Raw genomic sequence first — 19566 nt, 5'->3', positions numbered from 1 at the left:
GTGTACGTGCCCATTGGCTCAAAGTACATTTTCCTTGGACCAGTGGCACCGGCACCCGCTCTCTCTGCTGTGAGGGATCCGTCAGTGTACCAAGTAATCAGTTGCGGGTTTAAGCCGTATGTCGCAGCCACGCTCTCCCAGTTTGCCTTGTTACTGCAACGTGTTTCAAACTTCTTATCAAAGTGAAACCTCGTTGTCATGTTATCCCTTGATACCAGTAATTCGATTTAGGCAGCTCCCCGCCTCACTCATACTACCGGCCATTCTAAATATTGCTCTCCTTGCCTGCATCTGTATGTGCAGATGGAGAGGGGTTAATCCCAGAAGGACCTCCAGGGATGCCGTTGGGCATGTCCTCATTTCCCCACTGATACACACGCAAGCCAGCCTTTGGAGCTTTGTTCGGTTCTTTCTGCCCAGATTACCGCTCCATAGGTAATCATTGGCCTTACTATCGCAGTATATATCCAAAGTAGTATCTTCGGGCTGCAACCTCATTTTTTTCCTGCTATGGATCTGCAACTCATCAGAGCCCTCGTGGCTTTCCGACTTGTATCTTCCAGAGTAATTTTTGGTCTAGCGTAATTCCCAAATATTTGAACTCTGTTTCTCGTTTCACCTCCATATCATGTAATGTTATGGCTCTCAAGTGATCAAGGTTACGCCTCTTAGTGAATGGTACTATGGTGATTTTGGCTGGGTTGATCCGCAGTCCCACCTTCCTGCACAAGGCGCTAGAAACCCTTAGTCCAGTTTGGATTCTATCACATAGGGTATCTTCATATTTGCCCCTACAGATTAAAATAATGTCGTCCGCGTAACCCTGGACTTGTATTCCAGTATTTGTTAACACGTCCAGGAGTTCATCCACTACCATACTCCACATCAACGGCGATAGTACTCCACTCTGGGGGCAGCCTTTAGTGGTGTTCATGATAATAGAATTTGTACCCGTCGGTACCTCTATTTGCCTGCTTTCTAGCAATTTGCCCATCCAGAATGTCAGTGTGTTTCCCACTCCTTTGCGTCTCAGGGCATCTTGTATCTCTGTGTGCGATGTGTTGTCGAATGCTCCTTCGATATCCAAAAACGCGCCAGTGAAATCTCTTTTGTTTCTATGGCATCCCGTAGTACCTCTGTCAGCTGATACAGAGCAGTTTCCGTTGACCGTCCTGCCCGTTAAGCGTGCTGACAGTGATGCAGCGGATTACGCTTTAGAACGTTAGTTCTAATATAGTTGTCTATGACCTTCTTCACCGTTTTGAGTACGAACGATGTTAGGCAAATTGGTCTGAAAGATTTAGGGTGAAAAGGATCCTTTTTACCCGCTTTCAGAATAAAGACCACTTTTCCCCATCTCCATGCCCTTGGTATGTATCCCAGTGCTATGCTCCCCCTTACCAACCTCAGAAAAGACTAAGATAATTCCTAGGCCTCTCTGGATAAGTGCTGGGAAAATACCATCTTTTTTTTTTTTTTGCGTACACGGAAGTGGAAAATCTTAGAAAGACACGTCCGCCGCTCGAAAGGCGGAACTACAGCGGGCGCGTGTGGGATTCACACCCACTAAAAACCACCCCCGGTCTCCCCAGCCCCGCGGGACCACCATTGAGGTATTACTTCGCGGGGTAGGTTTGCTCTTAGGCACTCATCTTCTCCTATTTGCAGCTTTCCTCCTTTTTTGTTCCTTCAGCAACTCCTCCTGCATTTGGATGATTGCGGAGCCAACCGCAAGCCACTTCTCCTCGGACTCCAGCATCTCAGTAACCAAGCTCTCCGGGGTCCCGCTCCTGCCGAGCACCTGGTTTAAGCTCCGTCTCTCCATCGCAAATCGTGGGCAGTGAAACATCACATGCTCTGGATCCTCCGGTATGCCATCGCATCTGGGACAGTTCGGAAAATCAACCTACCCAAAGTGGTGCAGATACTGCCTGTAGCAACCACCGTGTCCCGTGAGGAACTGGGTAATGTGGTAGTTGGTCTCCCCATGTTTTCGCTCAAGCCACACCCTAATGTTGGGAATGAGCCTGTGCGTCCACCGACCTTTCGCAGACTCGTCCCATCTGCGTTGCCAGAGATCAAGCGACTCTGACCTTGCCGCACTTCTACGCTGTGCATGCCCCTCCATATGTCTTGTATTGTACAGGACACTCATTTCTTTGGCCAGAATGTCAACCGGGATCATGCATGCCACCACCAATACTGCCTCATCTGATGTGGTTCTAAAAGCACTGCAAACCCTCAAAGCCATCCGCCGGTAAACCGAGTTCACCTGCTTCCGTCTCTGAGAGTTTGCAAGCGCCTCTGCCCACACAGGCGACGAGTAGAGCAGGATGGAGCGCACCACTCAGGCTAGCACCAACCTCCGGCAATGTTTCGGCCCACCAATATTTGGCAACATTTTTGCAAGTGCCGTGGTGGCACTGGCTGCCTTTTGGCATGCATACTCTAGGTGTTCCCTAAAACTCAATTTGGTGTCAATTATTACCCCCAGGTATTTGATAGCCGGCTTTTATACGACCGTATGTCCACCGACCTCCACTTTTACAGTGTTATTTTTCCTGCGTTTCGTTATTAAGACCGCTTCCGTTTTCGTGTCCGCCAAGGTCAGCCCGGCCTTTTCTAGCCAGGACTTTATCGCTCTCACTGTTTCTGTTGCGTAAACCTCCACATATTCTGGGTGTTTTGCTGCAACAACCACAGCTAGGTCATCAGCAAAGCCGACAATCGTAGTCCCCTCTGGGACGGGAAGAACAAGCACCCCATTATACATGATATTCCACAACAGGGGACCAAGTACCGATCCCTGTGGTACCCCGGCTGTGACAATGTACTCTTTGGGGCCCTCATCCGTCCCGTACCAGAGAGTCCTCTCTGAGAGGTAGTTTTCCACCAAATTCGCTGAGTATCCGGGGACACCTATGTCAGCCAACGCCCGTTTAATTTTATTCCAGTTGGCCGAGTTGAATGCGTTTTTGACATCCAACGCCACCACGGCACAGCAGCCGCCAGAAATCAGTGCACCTTTTGCCAGGTTTACCACCATGCCAATTGCGTCCACCGTAGAGTGGGCGCGTCGGAAACCAAACTGGCGTTCCGACAAACCATTGCTGGCTTCGACGATGGGCAGGAGTCTGTTGTGGATGACTCTCTCCATAATCTTCCCCATTGTATCGAACAGGCAGATAGGACGGTACGACGCTGGGTTTCCAGGTGGCTTGCCAGGCTTCGGAAGCAACACCAACTTTTGCTTTTTCCACTGGGCAGGGAATATTCCTTCTTTTAGGCACGCCTCGAAGGTGTTGGCGAAAAGGTCGGGCCTAGTCTTCACTGCCAGTTTCAAAGCTCGGTTGGGGATGCCATCCAACCCTAGGGCCTTGTTGTCACCGAACCTACCACATATTTCCCGCAGCTCCTCCACAGTTACAGGCGGTATTATGCCGTCATTTAGCTGGACAAAAATTTGCCTTCCCCTATTTTCGTGGTGAGGGAACAGAGTGGTAACAATCTGTTTCAGGAGGCGCGGACAGGTCACCTGGGGTGATTTCTGCAGCCTTTTCATCACCACTCTGTAAGCCTCGCCCCAAGGGTTTATGTCGGCATGGTCGCACAGCTGTTTGAAGCAGTTCTTTTTGCTCCTCCGAATGGCTTCCTTTAGGCGGCCACGCAATTGCTTGTGTGCCTCCTCTCGACCGTCGCCACCGGGTTTTCCCCTGAGCCTCTGGCAAAGCCTCCTTGCCCGAAAACATGCGGCTCGCAAACTTGCGATTTCGTTGTTCCACCAGTATTTGGGTTGCCTACTGGGGAGCAATCGCCTTCTGGGCATAGTAGCATCGCATGCTTCCGTCACCCATCGAGTGATCTGGGTGGCTTTCTCTCCAGCCGTACCATTCAGGGATATGTCGGATTTGAGTAGCGCGGAAAACGTGTCCCCCTCGAAAGCTTTCACTGTCCAGCCAAGCATACCACCCGGCATTCTGCGAAAACTCTTTTTCGAGCTCGATCCGCCCTTGATTTCCATGCAGATTGCCTGGTGGTCGCTGTGAGTATAGTCCTCACTGACATGCCAAGCGATTCTACTGGCTAAAGTGGCACTCACGTATGTCAGGTCCACTATAGACCCCAGGCCCCTTCCCCGGAAAGTGTACGAAGAACCAACATTCGCCACTACCACGTCCAGCTCCGCGAATTCTTCGAGGAGAACACGTCCCCTGACATTAGTTATCCGGCTGCCCCATTCAAGAGCCCACGCATTGAAATCGTCTATTACGATCGGCCAACGTCCTCTTGCATCTAAAACAAGAGCAGCAAGCATCCGCTCATACTCGATGAGTGTTGCGCTGGGTGGAGCATAGCAGCTGTAGATGTGGATGCCCTTCACCTTCGCTCTGATGAAGCCCTCCTCCGGGTGCTCCATTATTTCCTGGAAGGCTTGTTCTCCATAAGTCCACAGCGCTGCTTGGCCCGTTTGGTCTTTGACCCAAACGATACCACCGCGGTTTCGGTATGGTTCACTTAGTATGGCCAAATCGATCCACCATCTACTCCGGGCGATTTCATCTTAGCCTAGCTTCTGAGCATACCTCTTTTGCTAGTTTCCAGCTCTCCTTCCTTCCCCTTTTATTCGTTGTTGGGGTGTCAGACAGAATCTTGTCGCCTGCCACCGTGGGGTAGGACCCCGGGAAATGAGTTCTGAGAAGCAGGTGTACCCTGCCCACCTCATTCTCAGTAAATATCCCATCTTCCTTTTTTAAGCTGACAGAGGATATTGCCCCGTCTTTGACTACAGCCTGATTGCTTCTGTGATCTGTTCCAACAGTTAGACAAGGTATTAACTCGCTCAAAGATTGAGACGAAGATTTGGGGAGCTTAATAACCATTTATAGTTCCATTCTAGAGCACAGCCACAGACTGGTCTCGTAAAATTAATGTAATAAAAAAAACTTTGTATGATATGAAATTACTTTATTCCTTAAAATATGTTAAAATAAATTATCACCCGACCTCCCGCGTTCACTCAAACATATGGGTTCCAATTGCTCCCATCTTCCGGTAACAGATTATTCGTAATCAACAGCACAACATCAATGATCCACCAGATTCCAACACCGCCAAGCGTTAGTAGTTTTCCGACCGCCGTCCCCGTCTGACCCAGACAGAATCGGTCCATTCCAAGGAAGCCCAATAAAATACTGTAAATTAGTGTAGTCACGAAAAAGTGGTCCGTGTATTTGATACATGGGACACCGTCCATGGCGAATGATCTGTTCCCATAGCATTCGATGCCTGGCAGGACGGAGCAGAGCACTTTTGTCCTCTCAACTTCATCATACCAAACTCCTCCGAATTTCACGCACCCGTAACCCGTCTCTTCTTTGGCCGTCCTGTTGCCTTTGTGGTCAATAGGTTCATTGCAGTCGAGGAAGTCTCTCGGAAGAAAGGAACACTTTACAAGAGGCCCCAGAGGGTTGAAATCATTTTGAGGTACACTTGGATTTACTCCTGACGGTGGAACGATGTCTTTGTCGTTCTTGGCATGTGATGCCACACAAGAATGCAGGGCCACTAACGCGGTGGTAAGTAGAAATGCGTTGCTTCTATATTTCATACTATTAATTTGGGAGCAACAACAAATACCCTATCCTAAACAAACTTGTGACATTTTCGCAGGAGAAGTGACAACATCACTGCCAGCTGATCAACCCGGGATGTTTTCGTTTTCTATAAGGTGTTCCTGAAGATTTTCACTAATACAATGAACTGCATTAACGACGTCTAGGTGCGATTTATTTTAAATGAGAATAGAAAGCAATGCTCTTTATTTTGTAATGAGTGATTTTTAGCGCCATATAAAGACGATTAAATTATGTATTATTTGTGACGCATTTTAACTGAATAATGGTGTTTGTATGGATTTAACTGCAAAAATGCAAAATGATGTGCTTCAAAATATTAGGCGAATGCCTAAACTTGGGTCGCAGTCTTAATAAATACATTCTCAATATCATTGAAAAAGCAAGGCTTTTCATGAATTGTGATACAAACGATGCAATATACGCGTGTGATTAGTCGATCTAGAGGTTTGACGATGTGACAAACTAGCACATTGCCGCAAAATCTAGTGGCGGAAAAAACCATCCACTGAGTTTAATTATTCTACTGCAAATAACAGCGGACTTCGTAATAGGGCGGATACTACAAAATGTCTCTAGCTATCGAAGCAAAGACCATGGTCCATTCTTCTTTAAAGAAGAAAGACGAAATAGTTTGAATGAAAAGTCAACGACATACTTTTGCATACAATGTTCACAAGCAGATAAGAATCGGGGAGAAGAAAAATTCAAGAAACAAGCCATTGACTTTTTTTTGGGGTAGGGTAGGTGAATGCATTTATGGACACAGTGTTAGTCTCCCGGTTCCGTACGTCGTCGGACTACCAGCTAAACACCTCCCCATCGTCAGAGAGCTAGCCTGTAATCGTGTCGAACTTTCCCGCCTTGCGGAGCCTTCAAATCAGGGAATCCCTTTCACCAACGGGATTGGAGAGGAGGAAGGGAACTGTCAGTTCAAGGAACCCCCTGCCATCCGGCTCCTCCACCAGTCGAGCTCTATCTTCTTATCAACGAGAACGACCCGAACATAATGGGCAACACGGCTCCACCTGTCAGCACTCCTCGGCATCTCCTCCACAATGTTGTCTGAGAGGAGATCCAATATGTTTAAATAGAGCTGCTGACGAATCCCATTCCACCTTCCACAAGAAAAAAAAGTGTGGTGGGCGTCATCCACAACTCCATTGCAAAATACACAAGCCGGAGATCGTGCCTTTCCAATCTTGTGCAGGTAAGACGGAAAACCTCCATGCCTACTTGGGTAAGAAAATGGTCAGTCTCGTCATGCTTCCGATTCAGCCACGCACCTAAGTTGCCAATGAACCGCGCAGTCCATTTGCTTCTAGTTTCATTTTGCCAAGAGAGTGGCACTTGCCTAGGATGTGTTGCCATTCTTCACCAGCAACCACCTACCTTGCGCTTGTATATGGCTTGACGCTCCTTAGCAAGAAGGGAAACGGGGAGCACTCCCGCGATCATCATCATGGCCGGTTCAGAGACAGTGCGGTACACAGACGCCACCCGCAAAGCCCAACGTCTCTGTACTTGCGCGAGACACTTACGATATACCTCCTTGCCAAGAGCGTCAGCCCATACCTCTACGCCGTAGAGCAGGGCAGACTGCGTTGAACTCATCAGGAGACATCGCCTAGACGTAGGACCCCCAATATTTGCCACTAGCCTACTTAACGCCGAAACTCCAGCTGCAGCCTTGTTCGCTGCTGCATGGATTTGCTCAAAAAAGCTCATCTTTGCGTCAAGAGTCAGCCTAAGGTACTTTACCGCTGGTTTTGACTCGATTATTGACTCGCCGAGCGAGGCAACTTGGGTTTTTTTTCCAGTGCAAGATTGGAACGATGAGCAGTCATCCATCCGCTTACCCGTCGCATCAATATGCTACTATCATAGTGGTCAAAGGGTAGTATAGGTCCCAGAGCGAAACGTGGATTGTTATCCACGATGGAGCATAAAACCTGGGAAATTACTGCTGAACCAACACTAATGGCTTTACTGCCGAACCCTATCTCCACCTCCACGTGGTGACCGTTGGGAACTCTTTCTTAACGAAAAACTGCAGACGAAGAAGGATGAAGGCGAGTCTCCCGCGCCTAAAAACCCGACAAATTGTACCAACTGGTCCTCCAGGTTGGGGGTTGGGAAGAGCTGACAACCCTACACGGAAAACAACTTGTTACGAAGCCATAACAGGACCCTTGGACTGGACGGATTACACAACGACGAACCCGGCCACTAAAACGGAATACCGATTTGCGCATTTTCTCATGGAACGTGCGCTCCCTGTACAGAGATGAAGCTGATGAGCAGCTAGCTGATACCCTGTCCCAATATAGGGCTGATGTAACAGCGTTACAGGAGATGCGTTGGACAGGGACCGGTTTAAAGGAGAAGAGCCGCTACATCAGATATTATCGTGGCCATCCAGTAACCCATGTGTTCGGAGTAGGTTTCTTAGTCAGCCAAAAAATGAAACCTGCTGTTATCGGCTTTGAAAATATAAGCGAACGGCTATGCACTCTGCGCTTGCGAGGCAAGTCCAGCAATATAAGCCTCATTAACGTTCACGCCCCTACAGAGGAGACTGCAGACTCGGAGAAGGATACCTTTTACGAGGCAATAGAACGAACCCTCAAAGCCTGTCGCAGATATGATATCAAAATCATACTTGGGGATTTTAACAGCCAAGTAGGGACGGAGCCCGTATTCAGGCGATACGTTGGCTCCCATAGCTTACACCAAAATACAAATGATAACGGACTGCGGATTATTCAATTAGCAGGGTTACACGAAATGGTTGTTGGAAGTATCTGGTTTGCGCGGAAAGCGGTCCACAAACATACATGGGCCTCTCCAGACGGGACCACTTTCAACCAAATTCAACACGTGTTGATCGAACGCCGCCACCTCTCAGCCTTGATGAATGTCAGAACATATAGGGGGGCCAATATAGACTCGGACTACTATCTCGTTGGCATGGTGTTCCGTGCTCGAATAATAACACCAGCCAGAATCCCCTCTGATAATCAGGTGAGAGTTAGCACTGAAGTCATCCACAACACAGCCCTCCGCGACACCTATAAGAGGGAAATGGAAGTCGCAATAACCGCAGTCAACAGAGGACCTGGAGATGAAGCATCAACAAATGATCTTCACAATCACCTGAAGAACGTTATCATTGATACGGCCACAAATATACTTGGTTCCAGCCGCAAAAGGAGTCGAAACGGCTGGTTTGACGATGAATGTAAGTTAGCAACGGAACGGAAGAATGCTGCATACCGAGTAATGCTGCATTCTCAAAGAACACGGGCATGCGCAGAGACTTATTACGAACTCCGTCGAGCAGAGAAGCGACTTCGCAGACGGAAAAAGGAAGCCTGGGAGAACCAACAAGTCTGTGAACTCGAAAAGTACAGGGAGCAGCCGCATTAGGTGCGGAAGTTTTACCAACAAGTCAACAGGATGAAACCTTACACACCTCGATGCTCATCCTGCCGAAACAAAGAGGCAAATCTGATTTCCGACAGAATGGGCATATTGGAGCGATGGGTTGAGTATTTTGATGAACTGCTTAACAATCAAAATATCGGCGAGTTGGAGGTCCCGCCAACTGAAGACGACGGACAAATACTGCCACCACCAAGTTTAGGAGAAACAGTCCGTGCAATTCATCGGCTTAAAAATCATAAGTCGCAGGAGCCGATGGAATTACAGCCGAATTGGTTAAATGTGGAGGCGACCAGTTACACCAAGTGGTTCATCAACTTGTGCTCAAGGTATGGAACAGCGAATCAATGCATGACGTCTCGCAAAGAGGCATTATCTGTCTCATACATAAAAAGGGAGATATCATACAGTGCAGCAATTATAGAGGTATCCGGTTGCTGAGTACCATCTATAAGATATTCTCCGCTGTCTTGCTTGGCCGGATAGCCCCATACGCTCAGAACATCATTGGTCCATACCAAAGAGGCTTCACTCCAGGCCAATCAGTAACAGATCAGATTTTCTCTCTGCGGCAAGCGATGGAAAAACTATTCATCGACTTTAAAGCCGCCTATCATAGCATAGCCAGGGTAAAACTCTACATGGCCACGAGAGAATTCGGTATCCCGATGAAATTGATAAGATTGACTAGGCTGACCCTGACCAATGTGTGAGGCCAGATAAAAGCAGCAAGATCACTCTCAAGACCATTCAACATCAACACCGGCCTACGACAAGGGGATGCCCTATCATACGTCCTTGTTAACCTGTGTCAGCCTCCACGCTATTGCGGGTACCTCAACGGAAATCTTTTAATTTTCTGCTGATATTAAATACTTTTAACAAAAAAATGAAAGGAATGAAATTGTTTATGAAAATTTGAAACAATGAAATTATGATAATAGCAAATTTATATAACAATGAACTAATGAACATTAGTTAAATTACTTACAGGAATCGCACTGGTCAAACGAACACAATGAAGATGGGAGACTACAACTTTGAGACCGTTGAAAATTTCTCCTATCTAGGGTCGAAAATCACAACCGATAACAACTCTGATGATGAGCCTATTTTAGCTTACAAAAACTGTTCCGCTCGAAACGTCTCACCATAGGGTCAAAGCTCTTACTGTACAAGATAATGATCTTGCCAGTCTCATGTATTCCTCGGAGACTTGGGTTCTTAAGAAGAAAAATTGCGAACTCTTGGTCGCGTTTGAGAGAAGAATCCTCCGAAGAATTTTTGGCCCCTACATGAGGATGGATGATTCCGTAACCTACATAACGACGAAATCTATGAGTGATACCACGACCGTCCGGTTGTGGATAACATCCGGTTCAATAGGTTACGGTGGGCGGGTCACTTAATCCGTATGGATGAGGATGATTCAGCCCGGAAAGTCTATAAGGGCAATATCTATGGTAGAAAAAGAAGACCAGGCAGACCCTGCCTAAGATGGAGCGATGGCGTGGGTCAGGACCCCAGACAGCTTTTAGGGATATCGAATTGGTGGACCTCGGCGCAAAACCGGGATGTCTGGAGTCCCTTATTAAGGCAGGGCTAGACTGGATACCGGTTGTTGGTCCGGTGATGATGATGATGATTGGTACGTTGTTGTTGATCTTGTTCTCCTATTGATTTTCTCATTAGCCTAAACTTTTCTTGGCCATTCAGATTCAGATCATAACTCTCCTCTTTTTCGTTTTACTTTTACATACAAGTAGCTATGATTTCTACGCCATAGTTTGAACTACGCTTAAGCATGGCTTATAAATTTAGGTTTCGACGAGCATCCAAACATAGTTTACCAAAGTCAAAACTAAATATTCAAAATTAACCAAAAGCAAATGAAGTTTTCCATAATATTTAGGTGTCTCACATCGAAAATTCCGAACATTATCCGAGTATTCAGTATTTACCAAAGTATTCCAAATTTGCAGTAAACAAAAGAAATCTCATACTAAATACTATTTGTTCGTTCCGCGTCGAAATTTAATCCCCAAATTTGATATTAAAATATAAATATATACTTTTGGCCGAGGAGTTTAGTATCCGGTCAACGTCCCTCTGTGAAATAATATTACGAAAATATTTTTTCATTCGTCGCAATGTTAATCCTGCAGAATTAGTTCTCAGGCAAACATTTATAGAAGATTTGATACCATGACCCAAAAGAATGCGTGCTTTTCGTTTTTAATTATTACTTGAATGCTATGTTAGTAAGTTTTCAACTGTCTGTTTTTAGACTTTATATAAGGACCTTTGCATTATTTACCTGAATTATATTTTTAGACCGGGAATTGTTTGAGTTAGATTATTATGTGAGATGAAATATTTAAATTATTACCGTAAATGAGAAATTGACGATAGTTTTCTCCGTGAAAAATCTTACTGTTTGTTATTTCAGACTATATAAGACCATGGAGTATGTTCAATTTTGAAATACGTGTCACATGTTTTCTTATTGGAAACCTCTTTCAAATCCTTCGGCGCCTGGAATAAGGTGCTCTGCTTATCGATAGTGCTTCCACTGCGTGACTTTCCACCTCGTTCGTTTGGTACGCGTGCGGATACAGCAGTGTTCTCATCAATAAGTTCTCACTTATTGCATCTTCCATCATCTTCAGTTGCTACTGTCGAGCTTTCTTTTGTTTTGTATCCAACTGGCGAGTGTCAAAAGTTTGTCGGGTCCCGTCGACGAGTTGAAGTGGAAAAAATAACAACAAGAAGTGAAATTTGCATAAATATGTGGTAGATCGTGTGAGTGATCACAAAGAGTTTTCCCCCATTTGCGTGGAGAGTGCGAATTCGCGCTGCATTCCGACAAATTCGATTTGCAAGTTGGGTCGAGGTCGTGTCGTAAGTGCTGGTGGTGATTGAGTGCTGTCGCCATTTTTAATGGGAACTTTCTGATGGTCCAGTGTGAAAATTGGATACGCGAGGATATTGTGCGGGCGTGCTAGTTGAAGGGTTGGGTAGTTTGGCGTGTCGATAATGACGAATGTTTCTAATAAGAATCAAAGCGGAAGGACTGAAAACAAAAAGCGCACTTTAGCCGAGCGGCCAACGCACGGAGAGCGAAACATTTTGGGAGGATTCCATTCGTTTGATGCTGACTCGTTGTCGAGCTACAGTGAGTTCGATACGGAATCTGTAACGTTGGACTATTTCAGGGAGAGGTAAGTGTGGGCGGCGAACTTCCCTTAGCGTGGCGGGGGCGATGTGCCGTGCTTGCGTGCGTGTTCGGTTGAATGCAGTCACCAGGAGAGTCCGTCTCGTGTCCAACTTTCCTGTTTACACTTTGCACTCGTTGCGAAAAGTGAATGCGACGAGAGGGGCTGCAGGCCCGACAGCCTGAGGTTCGAGTGACCTATAAATAGCGTCTGGTGTGCGGCCGTTTCCCTCCCTGGCTGACACGCTCTGGTGCAAACGAAAACTTCTGCGAACAAGTTCTGCATTTCAGCTCTGAGATTTCACTTTCGATTTGTACGCATGTGAACCAACCGCAGTGAGCGTTGGATGCGATCAATTGATTCGTCTGGCAAATTTGCATAAAGTTCGCAGACTATAATTGCCGTGCTCGTAAAATTTTTATTTGGCCAAATCTAAAATTGTAATTTATTGACTCAACGGCCGGGAAGGGACGAAGCCCACAGCCAGACAAATGTTCCATTAAAAGAAACCAATTTCTAATGTTCCTGCTTTCATCAAAATAAATACAGTCACGTGGTCTATCCAATTAGTAATGAAGCAACGTGAATATGTCCTTTTCTTGCTATATTTTATGGCGTTCAGTCTCCTAAACACAACTCCTTGACATCCTCTTATTTCAACTCTTTGGTAAACGCTATATTCTTGAGCAAACGCCGATGTGTTATTCTACCTCGGGTCCTTTCGCTCGCCATCATTATTGCGGCACGTGCATCAACCGTTGCTCCTTCCGGACGCTGCTCATCTTATGCCTTGTGCCTGCTTCAGGAATTCAAATTCAAAGGCTGGGAGTCATCATAATTTGATACGTTACAATCATGCCGTTTCCTTTGACCCATTAAAGTGCTAAATAACGAATGACCAGGGCTACATATATATGTTGCTGTTGATATGCATGTCGTCATTTGCATGGCTGAAATCCAATTCGACTTAAATTTCCAGAATCTTGAGCTTCTTCGTAGACACATGAGTTCTCTTAAAATTGAGTTAGAGTGGCGTCCGGCAAACTTAGGGGAGATGATTTAATTGCTGTCCTTTAATGTAATTCTGATGTGTGTGCTAAATTCTGTTATCTTCCCTTCATATGAGTCGTTATTCAGAGAGCGCCTGGCTGATAAGTGTCTGCCTTTGCTATCTAGTCTTTCGTTCATTCTATCTTGTTACAATTTCAAATACTTTTCACACAAATATCCAATTTTCATTTTGTATGGCGACTCTTAGGGGCTGCATGAATTCATTTTACTATAAATGAATTTGTGTGTTATCACCTTATCTTTTTGATAATTAATTTCATTTTTGTTCTACAACGCAAAAAAACAACTCAATGAAAACTTAAATCCTCCTCCTCAGCTCGGTTACCGCAAGTCAAAATGGACGCGTTCCGCGCCTCTCCTTCAGGTTTCGCATTCTTCCTGGAAGAAGGGTTTTAGTCGAGCCAAAAAGATCCTCTTGACTGTGCTCCCGACGTTGAGACTATAATAGTTTGGGCCTTACTGGCGGATTTCGAAGGGGCCCTCGTAAGGTGGCTGCAGCGGCCTCCGGGAGGCACCCGTCCTAATTAGGACATGTGTACAGGGTTCGAGATCGCTGGGAATTGCGTTCCTGAGTAGACGCAACAAACCGGTAGTGTTGAGTCCCGACTTGAAGTCCGAGAACAGGGTCGCTGAGGATTCCCAGGTTCTCCCCGTAGAGCTCTTCGCGAGTTGCAGCACATTGTTCTCGATTCGCTGTCCGGAGGCCAAGCAAGAGAGGCGCAGGACGCAACCAAGGAGGATCATCTTTAGTTATTATAGCGGCCTTCAGCCTCTTGTGCCTCTTTTCGAGCATCCCATTGGACTGCGGGCGGTACACGGTTATCCGATGGCGTTTGAAATCGAGGAGTTTGCTCAACTCTGAGAAAAAATTGTGCAGTAATGCCTTTGAGAGGTATGGCCTCAGGTCACCGCGTGAACCTATCGATGATTGTGTGGCAATACCTGAAATCGTGCTAGTCTCGAAAAGGGCCACCGATGTCGCTTGGTCTTCTTTTTCTTCAGCCTTTTTTCCGTTCACAAGCGGGGTCGGTTCGTCGTAATCGGTTTCGCCATTTGGTTCTATCGAATGCCTGATTTGGGTGCAATCTTGAGGCTTTTAAATCCCCATCGAGCGTATCAAGCCACCGTTGTTTCGGCCTGTCTTTTGGTCGTTTACCATCGACTTCGATGTTCAGATCAATCTTGGCAAGTGAATTCTCGTTAGCACGAATTGCATGACCATATCATCGAAGACGCCTCTTTCGCAACTTTTCCACGATCGGTGCAACCCCATAACGATCGCGCATATCCTCATTTCGGATGTGATCAAAACGTGTGACGCCACAAGTCCAACATCTTTGTCTCTATTACCGCCAGACGCAGTTCGTTGCCTTTTATATTCGGCTAACACTCAGAACCATAGAGGGCGACAGGACGGACGACATTGTAGTAAATGTTAGATTTGAGACGTTCGTTGATACGTCGATCACAAAAACAACTAGTTGTGGAACGCCACTTTATCCAGCTTGCGTTGTACACTGGCTGATAGCGTTGACTCGAGCTATTTAAATCGCTCAGTTCTGGGCAGATCACTGCCACTGACAGGGATTGTGCCTGTCTCATGGGGATCGGTGGTCAAAACTTTAGTTTTGTTTATATTCAATCTGAGACCGTGTTGCATGATTCGATCACTCCATTTTTGGAAAAGTTGCTCGAGATCATTTTTGAAAACATCATCTGCATAAAGCAGTGTATAGGGCGCTGGACGTTGGATGTCCCGTGTGACGGTGTCCATAACAAGAACAAAGAGGAATGGTGAGAGGGCGCTTCCTTGATGAACACCAACAGAGACACGAAGCGGTTTTGATACACTCGCCATACTTCGAACTTTATTTTTCGGATCGTGGTAGAGCAATTGAACTCAGGGCACGAGTTCTTCTGGCAGTAAGTGTTGTCGTAAAGCATACCAGATGAGTTCGTGTGGCATACTGTCAAACGCTTTCTGTAGACACAGAAATGCAATGTAAAGAGGGCGATGCTTCTTACGATGTTTCTCCATGAGTAACCGCGCAGCGTGTATTGCGTCAGTAGTTCCGGAGTTCTTGACAAATCCGGCTTGATTCACGGTTACTTCAACGATTTCGCGAATACGGTTGTCAAAAATGCCTTCAAGTCAAAAATCTTCATGGTATGAGAAAGTAACCGGATCGGACGATAATTTGAACATTCTGCTGGACTACTTTTCTTTTTCCATATTAGAACAGTGGTACTTTCTTGCCAGTCAGATGGTGTTCTTCCTTCCTGAATAACCCGGTTAAAGAATTATCATAACTGAGCCACAGTGTTGGGTCCCAGTTCTTCGCTTTCCAGAGCTCAGATGCGATGTCGTCAGGTCCTGTTGCTTTCCCCGATTTCATTTGTTTTATTGCTTCCTCGACTTCAGTTGCGCTGACTGGTGGAACTGCTCCAAATGTCGGCAATGATTGTGGAAGTGGAGGATGAACAAATTCTTCAGTTGAAATCTGCTCGAAATATTCTCGCCATCTATCCGTTGCGGCTCGACGATTGGTAAGCAAAGTACCGTTCTAGTCATTACCGCAACAGAAGTGTTCGATATCCTGTGTGCGTTCATTTCGGCTTTTAGCAAATCGATACAGATCGCTCGGGTGACAGCGACCGCTTTCTTTGCTTCCCGGTTGGCATTCTTATAAATTTGCCAATTAGCAGGCGTTTTATCGTCGAGAAATTTGTGGTAGAGGTGTTTCTTTTCACGGACCTTCATTTCAACATCATCATTCCAAAGCCAAGTATCTCGGTTGATGTACCGCTTACCCGGCTTGGTGACCCCGAGGGTGGCAGAGGTCGCGGATTTTATGTTGGGCTCGCTATCTTGATGATCGAACGGCAGATCTACTTAATAACCCGTTTGATAATATCGATGAGCATTGGGCTGCCATCAGGAATGGTCTTTTCTCAGGTGCTTCACAGATTGTTGACCACGTTCGGAAAAGGCGTCATAAGATCTAGCTGACTGCGGAGTCGTGGAAGCGGATCGATGAACGGAAGGGGTTGAAGGCTGTACTGACCGCTGCGAGTGATGACGGGCGTGACATGCTCGAACTCTGATATCGAGCGAAATCCCGAGAAGTTCACACTAGTGTATGCCGTGACAAGAGAGAATTAGCTAATGCGCTGGTCAGGGAAGCGGAAGATACCGCAGATCGCAATGATTTCAGAACCGTATATCACATCATGAAAGAGTTTGCATGTGGTTGTAAATCTCCCGATGGTCGTATAAGAGACGTCAATAGGCGACTTCTCATCCACGATTATGAACAACTAAAGAGGTGGAACACTTCCACCACCTTAACTGTATTACATCCGTTGAGGCACTTTTGTAGATGAAATTGCTAGTCACCTTACATACGGATAAGGACTGTTCCTCTAAGCAGAAAAGAATTCATTTCGGCCATCAATGCACTCAGATGGAGTAAAGCCGCTGGGCTTGACTGTCCCTCCGCAGAGTGATTCCTCGTTGTAATTGCAGTTACTGTAGATCTTCTGCTTCCACTCATAAAGAAAGGAGCGAGTGGAAGGAGATGATCATCAAGATTTCAGAAACGGGCATACGTTTTGAGGGTCACAATGGACACTTCCTGCCATCACTAAGATAATAGCTAAAATAAGCCTGGAACGCATGAAGGAACATCTCGAAAACTTGATTGACAGAAAGCAGGCTGGTTTCAGGTTTTGGGATCTTCTTGCATTGGCCACATCAACATCCTACGGATTATTTTGGGAATAGTGCGCGGAATTTAGATCTTCGGTGCACTTCCTCTTCATCGAGAAGGCTTTCGACAGTGTGAACAGATAGTGTACCTGGAGTGTTCTACGCAGGAGGCGTATTCCGGAAAGACTAATAGCTCCATTACTTGATTGGATTTGTAAATCCAGAAAGCGTGGTTTCTTCCGACGGCGGCATCGAACTAGATGTTGCCCGACGCATTAACAGCGCTAGGTTCGCTTTCACTGCCTTGTCTAAAATCTGGAAATGCAGTTATGTGAAGGCCACTCGGCCAGACTGTTACCGGAGGGGATTCTTCGAACTATAGCACAGATTGCAGATTGCGCTTTTTACATCTCCATGTATAGCCTGGCCATTAGATCGAGCCTTTTCAGTGGCTTATGCGAATTTTTCTGGATTCATCTGGTCGCTAAAAGTACTACTAGAACTACTTCGATCTTTTTTAGTCACCAAGTCTGCTTGATATCGTCCGTCAAGGGTCGAATTGACTTTGCTGTTTTCCAACAGTATTCCGCTCTAACGGTACGGCTACATCGATTATAAAGCACGTTTGTTCTTCCTCAAGAAGGAGAACTAGATCGAGCCTACTGTGATTAACATTGGTCGGCGGCAATAGTGTGATGCCACAGTAGTTTGGCCCGATCATTTTCCATGATTCTCTGCAGAGTATACTTATAACGGTATACTCAACGGAAGGTTTTGATGGACAATCTTGCAGTCTTCTGTTGGACTGAAGTAACAATTCGACATGGAATCCGATTCTCCGTTTATCAAATTCAAAGTTCATGTCTTTAAATCGAGTACTCCCTGATGACGTGGGATGGTGATTCTCAATTTTTCGGCAGCTCTATCGTGCATATTGTTGTTTGCAAGAACTAATCTTACCCCTCTATTGACGGATTCTAAATCCACATTACTCCACTGTATCATACCGAAAGTATATAGTAGGACGAGAATGGCGAAGGTGTTGATTTTATTTTTCTCGAACAGCTCAGTTTTCAGCACAAGATGCAGACGCCGTTCAAATTCCCCCGGCAACTTAGATTTAATTATTGTTGTCGGTGTGCTTTCACCGAACAATTGTTTTTATGTGACATGACAACTGCATGCCGATATTCCTGCTGAACTGGATGCCGATATCCAGTAAGGAACAAAGTTGGTTTTCGTCTTTGGCATATAATTCGATGTCAATATATAATTCATTAAATGACTTAATGTGCATTTCGACAAGATGGCATGTTTGACTTGGCGCCCATATTTGCTTTCATGCAGAAGATGGGATCGTGGATTCAAAGCCAAACAAAACCATAGTGGGCTTAGAAAGTCCCCTTGGAAGATGCCACGCCTGATTGGTATCTCTCCTGATGTTTGTGAGGATACCGATAGCTTCGAACTCAAACTGTTCTCAGGAGAAGAACCCAATGCGGGTTGACTTTGTACAAGCGTAGCACTTGTAGTAACCACATATGTGATATGGAGTCAATGGCTGGTTTATAATCGATGTAGTTTGTCGAGATATTTCGTCTTTCGTGGACATCTTGCTTTCCAACTACCGTATCGATTATAAGCTGTTCCTTACAGCCTTTTGGGCATACTTTTTGCTCCTCAGCTATGAACATCAAAACGTTTTGAGATGTTCGCGCAGAGAACTGAAGAGAAGACATTGTAGATGTTAGGAAGACACGTAATTGATCGATATTTTGAAAGGCAAGATACACCCTGTTCCTTAGGGGTGAGGAAAGTTACACCTTTGGTGAAAAATTGTGGAATTAATTTCGGATCGACAATCATCTGATTTAAATGATTTGCCAATACCATGTGAGTGCTCTTCAACCGCTTCAGCCAGAAGTGTGAATCATATCAATTCCTGGCGCCTTCCAATTACCTGCCTTTTGAAGGACAGCTTCAACGTCAACGTCAATCCCCTTTGGTTCTGGAAGAACAAGGTGTTGTCTGTCCCACAGGTGCGATTGAAGCACACTGCAAGATTCTGCTTCAGCACCTGGAGGATTTCTTCAATTAGCATATCATTGGACAGATGATAGTTTCCAATGATGTTGGTAAAGCATCCATCCAAGAGTGCACAGATGCTGCACTCTTGGTGATGGATTTCCAAGAAATGCTGCGTGACACGGCTTATCTCAACTTTTCGACTCTTTTGTTGAGTCGAAACAACCAAAACAGATAATTCCTCCTGTACGAACCTCTGTTATTCGCTCCAAAATGTTGATTGTGGAGAGGAATAACTGGCAGCCCCAACATAGACCAGGCTATGAACCGCTGTCGTAGTAATCTCGCTAGCCAAACGATCAGCCAATATTCCTTCAACGGCAATAATGATGTTAGTAGTTGCCGAAGTATACTTTAGTTTCGGCATCTTTGGCCTAGTGTCTGGGAGAATCTCAGCATATTCTGTGAA

At 45.8% G+C, this 19566-nt stretch overlaps 2 protein-coding genes across 3 annotated transcripts in view; one reads left to right on the top strand and one right to left on the bottom strand.

Moving 5' to 3' along the window:
• Positions 1–4948: 4948 nt before the first annotated feature.
• LOC119659224 (TM2 domain-containing protein CG11103) lies at positions 4949–5712 on the bottom strand. Its single transcript, XM_038067200.1, has one exon. The coding sequence runs from the start codon at positions 5606–5608 to the stop codon at positions 5018–5020; it is 591 nt and encodes a 196-aa protein (XP_037923128.1). The 5' UTR covers positions 5609–5712; the 3' UTR covers positions 4949–5017.
• A 5996-nt stretch (positions 5713–11708) lies between these two features.
• The window catches only part of LOC119658842 (transmembrane protein 47), a 35282-nt gene continuing 27424 nt past the window's right edge, over positions 11709–19566 (top strand). Inside the window, exon 1 of one of the 2 annotated variants that reach the window (XM_038066588.1) lies at positions 11709–12298. In XM_038066588.1, coding sequence (XP_037922516.1) covers positions 12114–12298 — 185 coding nt within the window. In that variant the 5' untranslated portion in view covers positions 11709–12113. The remainder of the gene's footprint in view (positions 12299–19566) is intronic. The other variant, XM_038066589.1, reaches the window with a different exon arrangement.

Source organism: Hermetia illucens, chromosome 6 (assembly GCF_905115235.1).
Source record: "Hermetia illucens chromosome 6, iHerIll2.2.curated.20191125, whole genome shotgun sequence".
NCBI classification, from domain to species: domain Eukaryota; kingdom Metazoa; phylum Arthropoda; class Insecta; order Diptera; family Stratiomyidae; genus Hermetia; species Hermetia illucens.
This window is presented reverse-complemented; position numbering and strand designations above follow the sequence as displayed.

What these genes read in the sequence shown, in the direction of transcription:
- LOC119659224 (XM_038067200.1), bottom strand. Translation starts at nt 5,608, where the DNA reads ATGAAATATAGAAGCAACGCATTTCTACTTACCACCGCGTTAGTGGCC.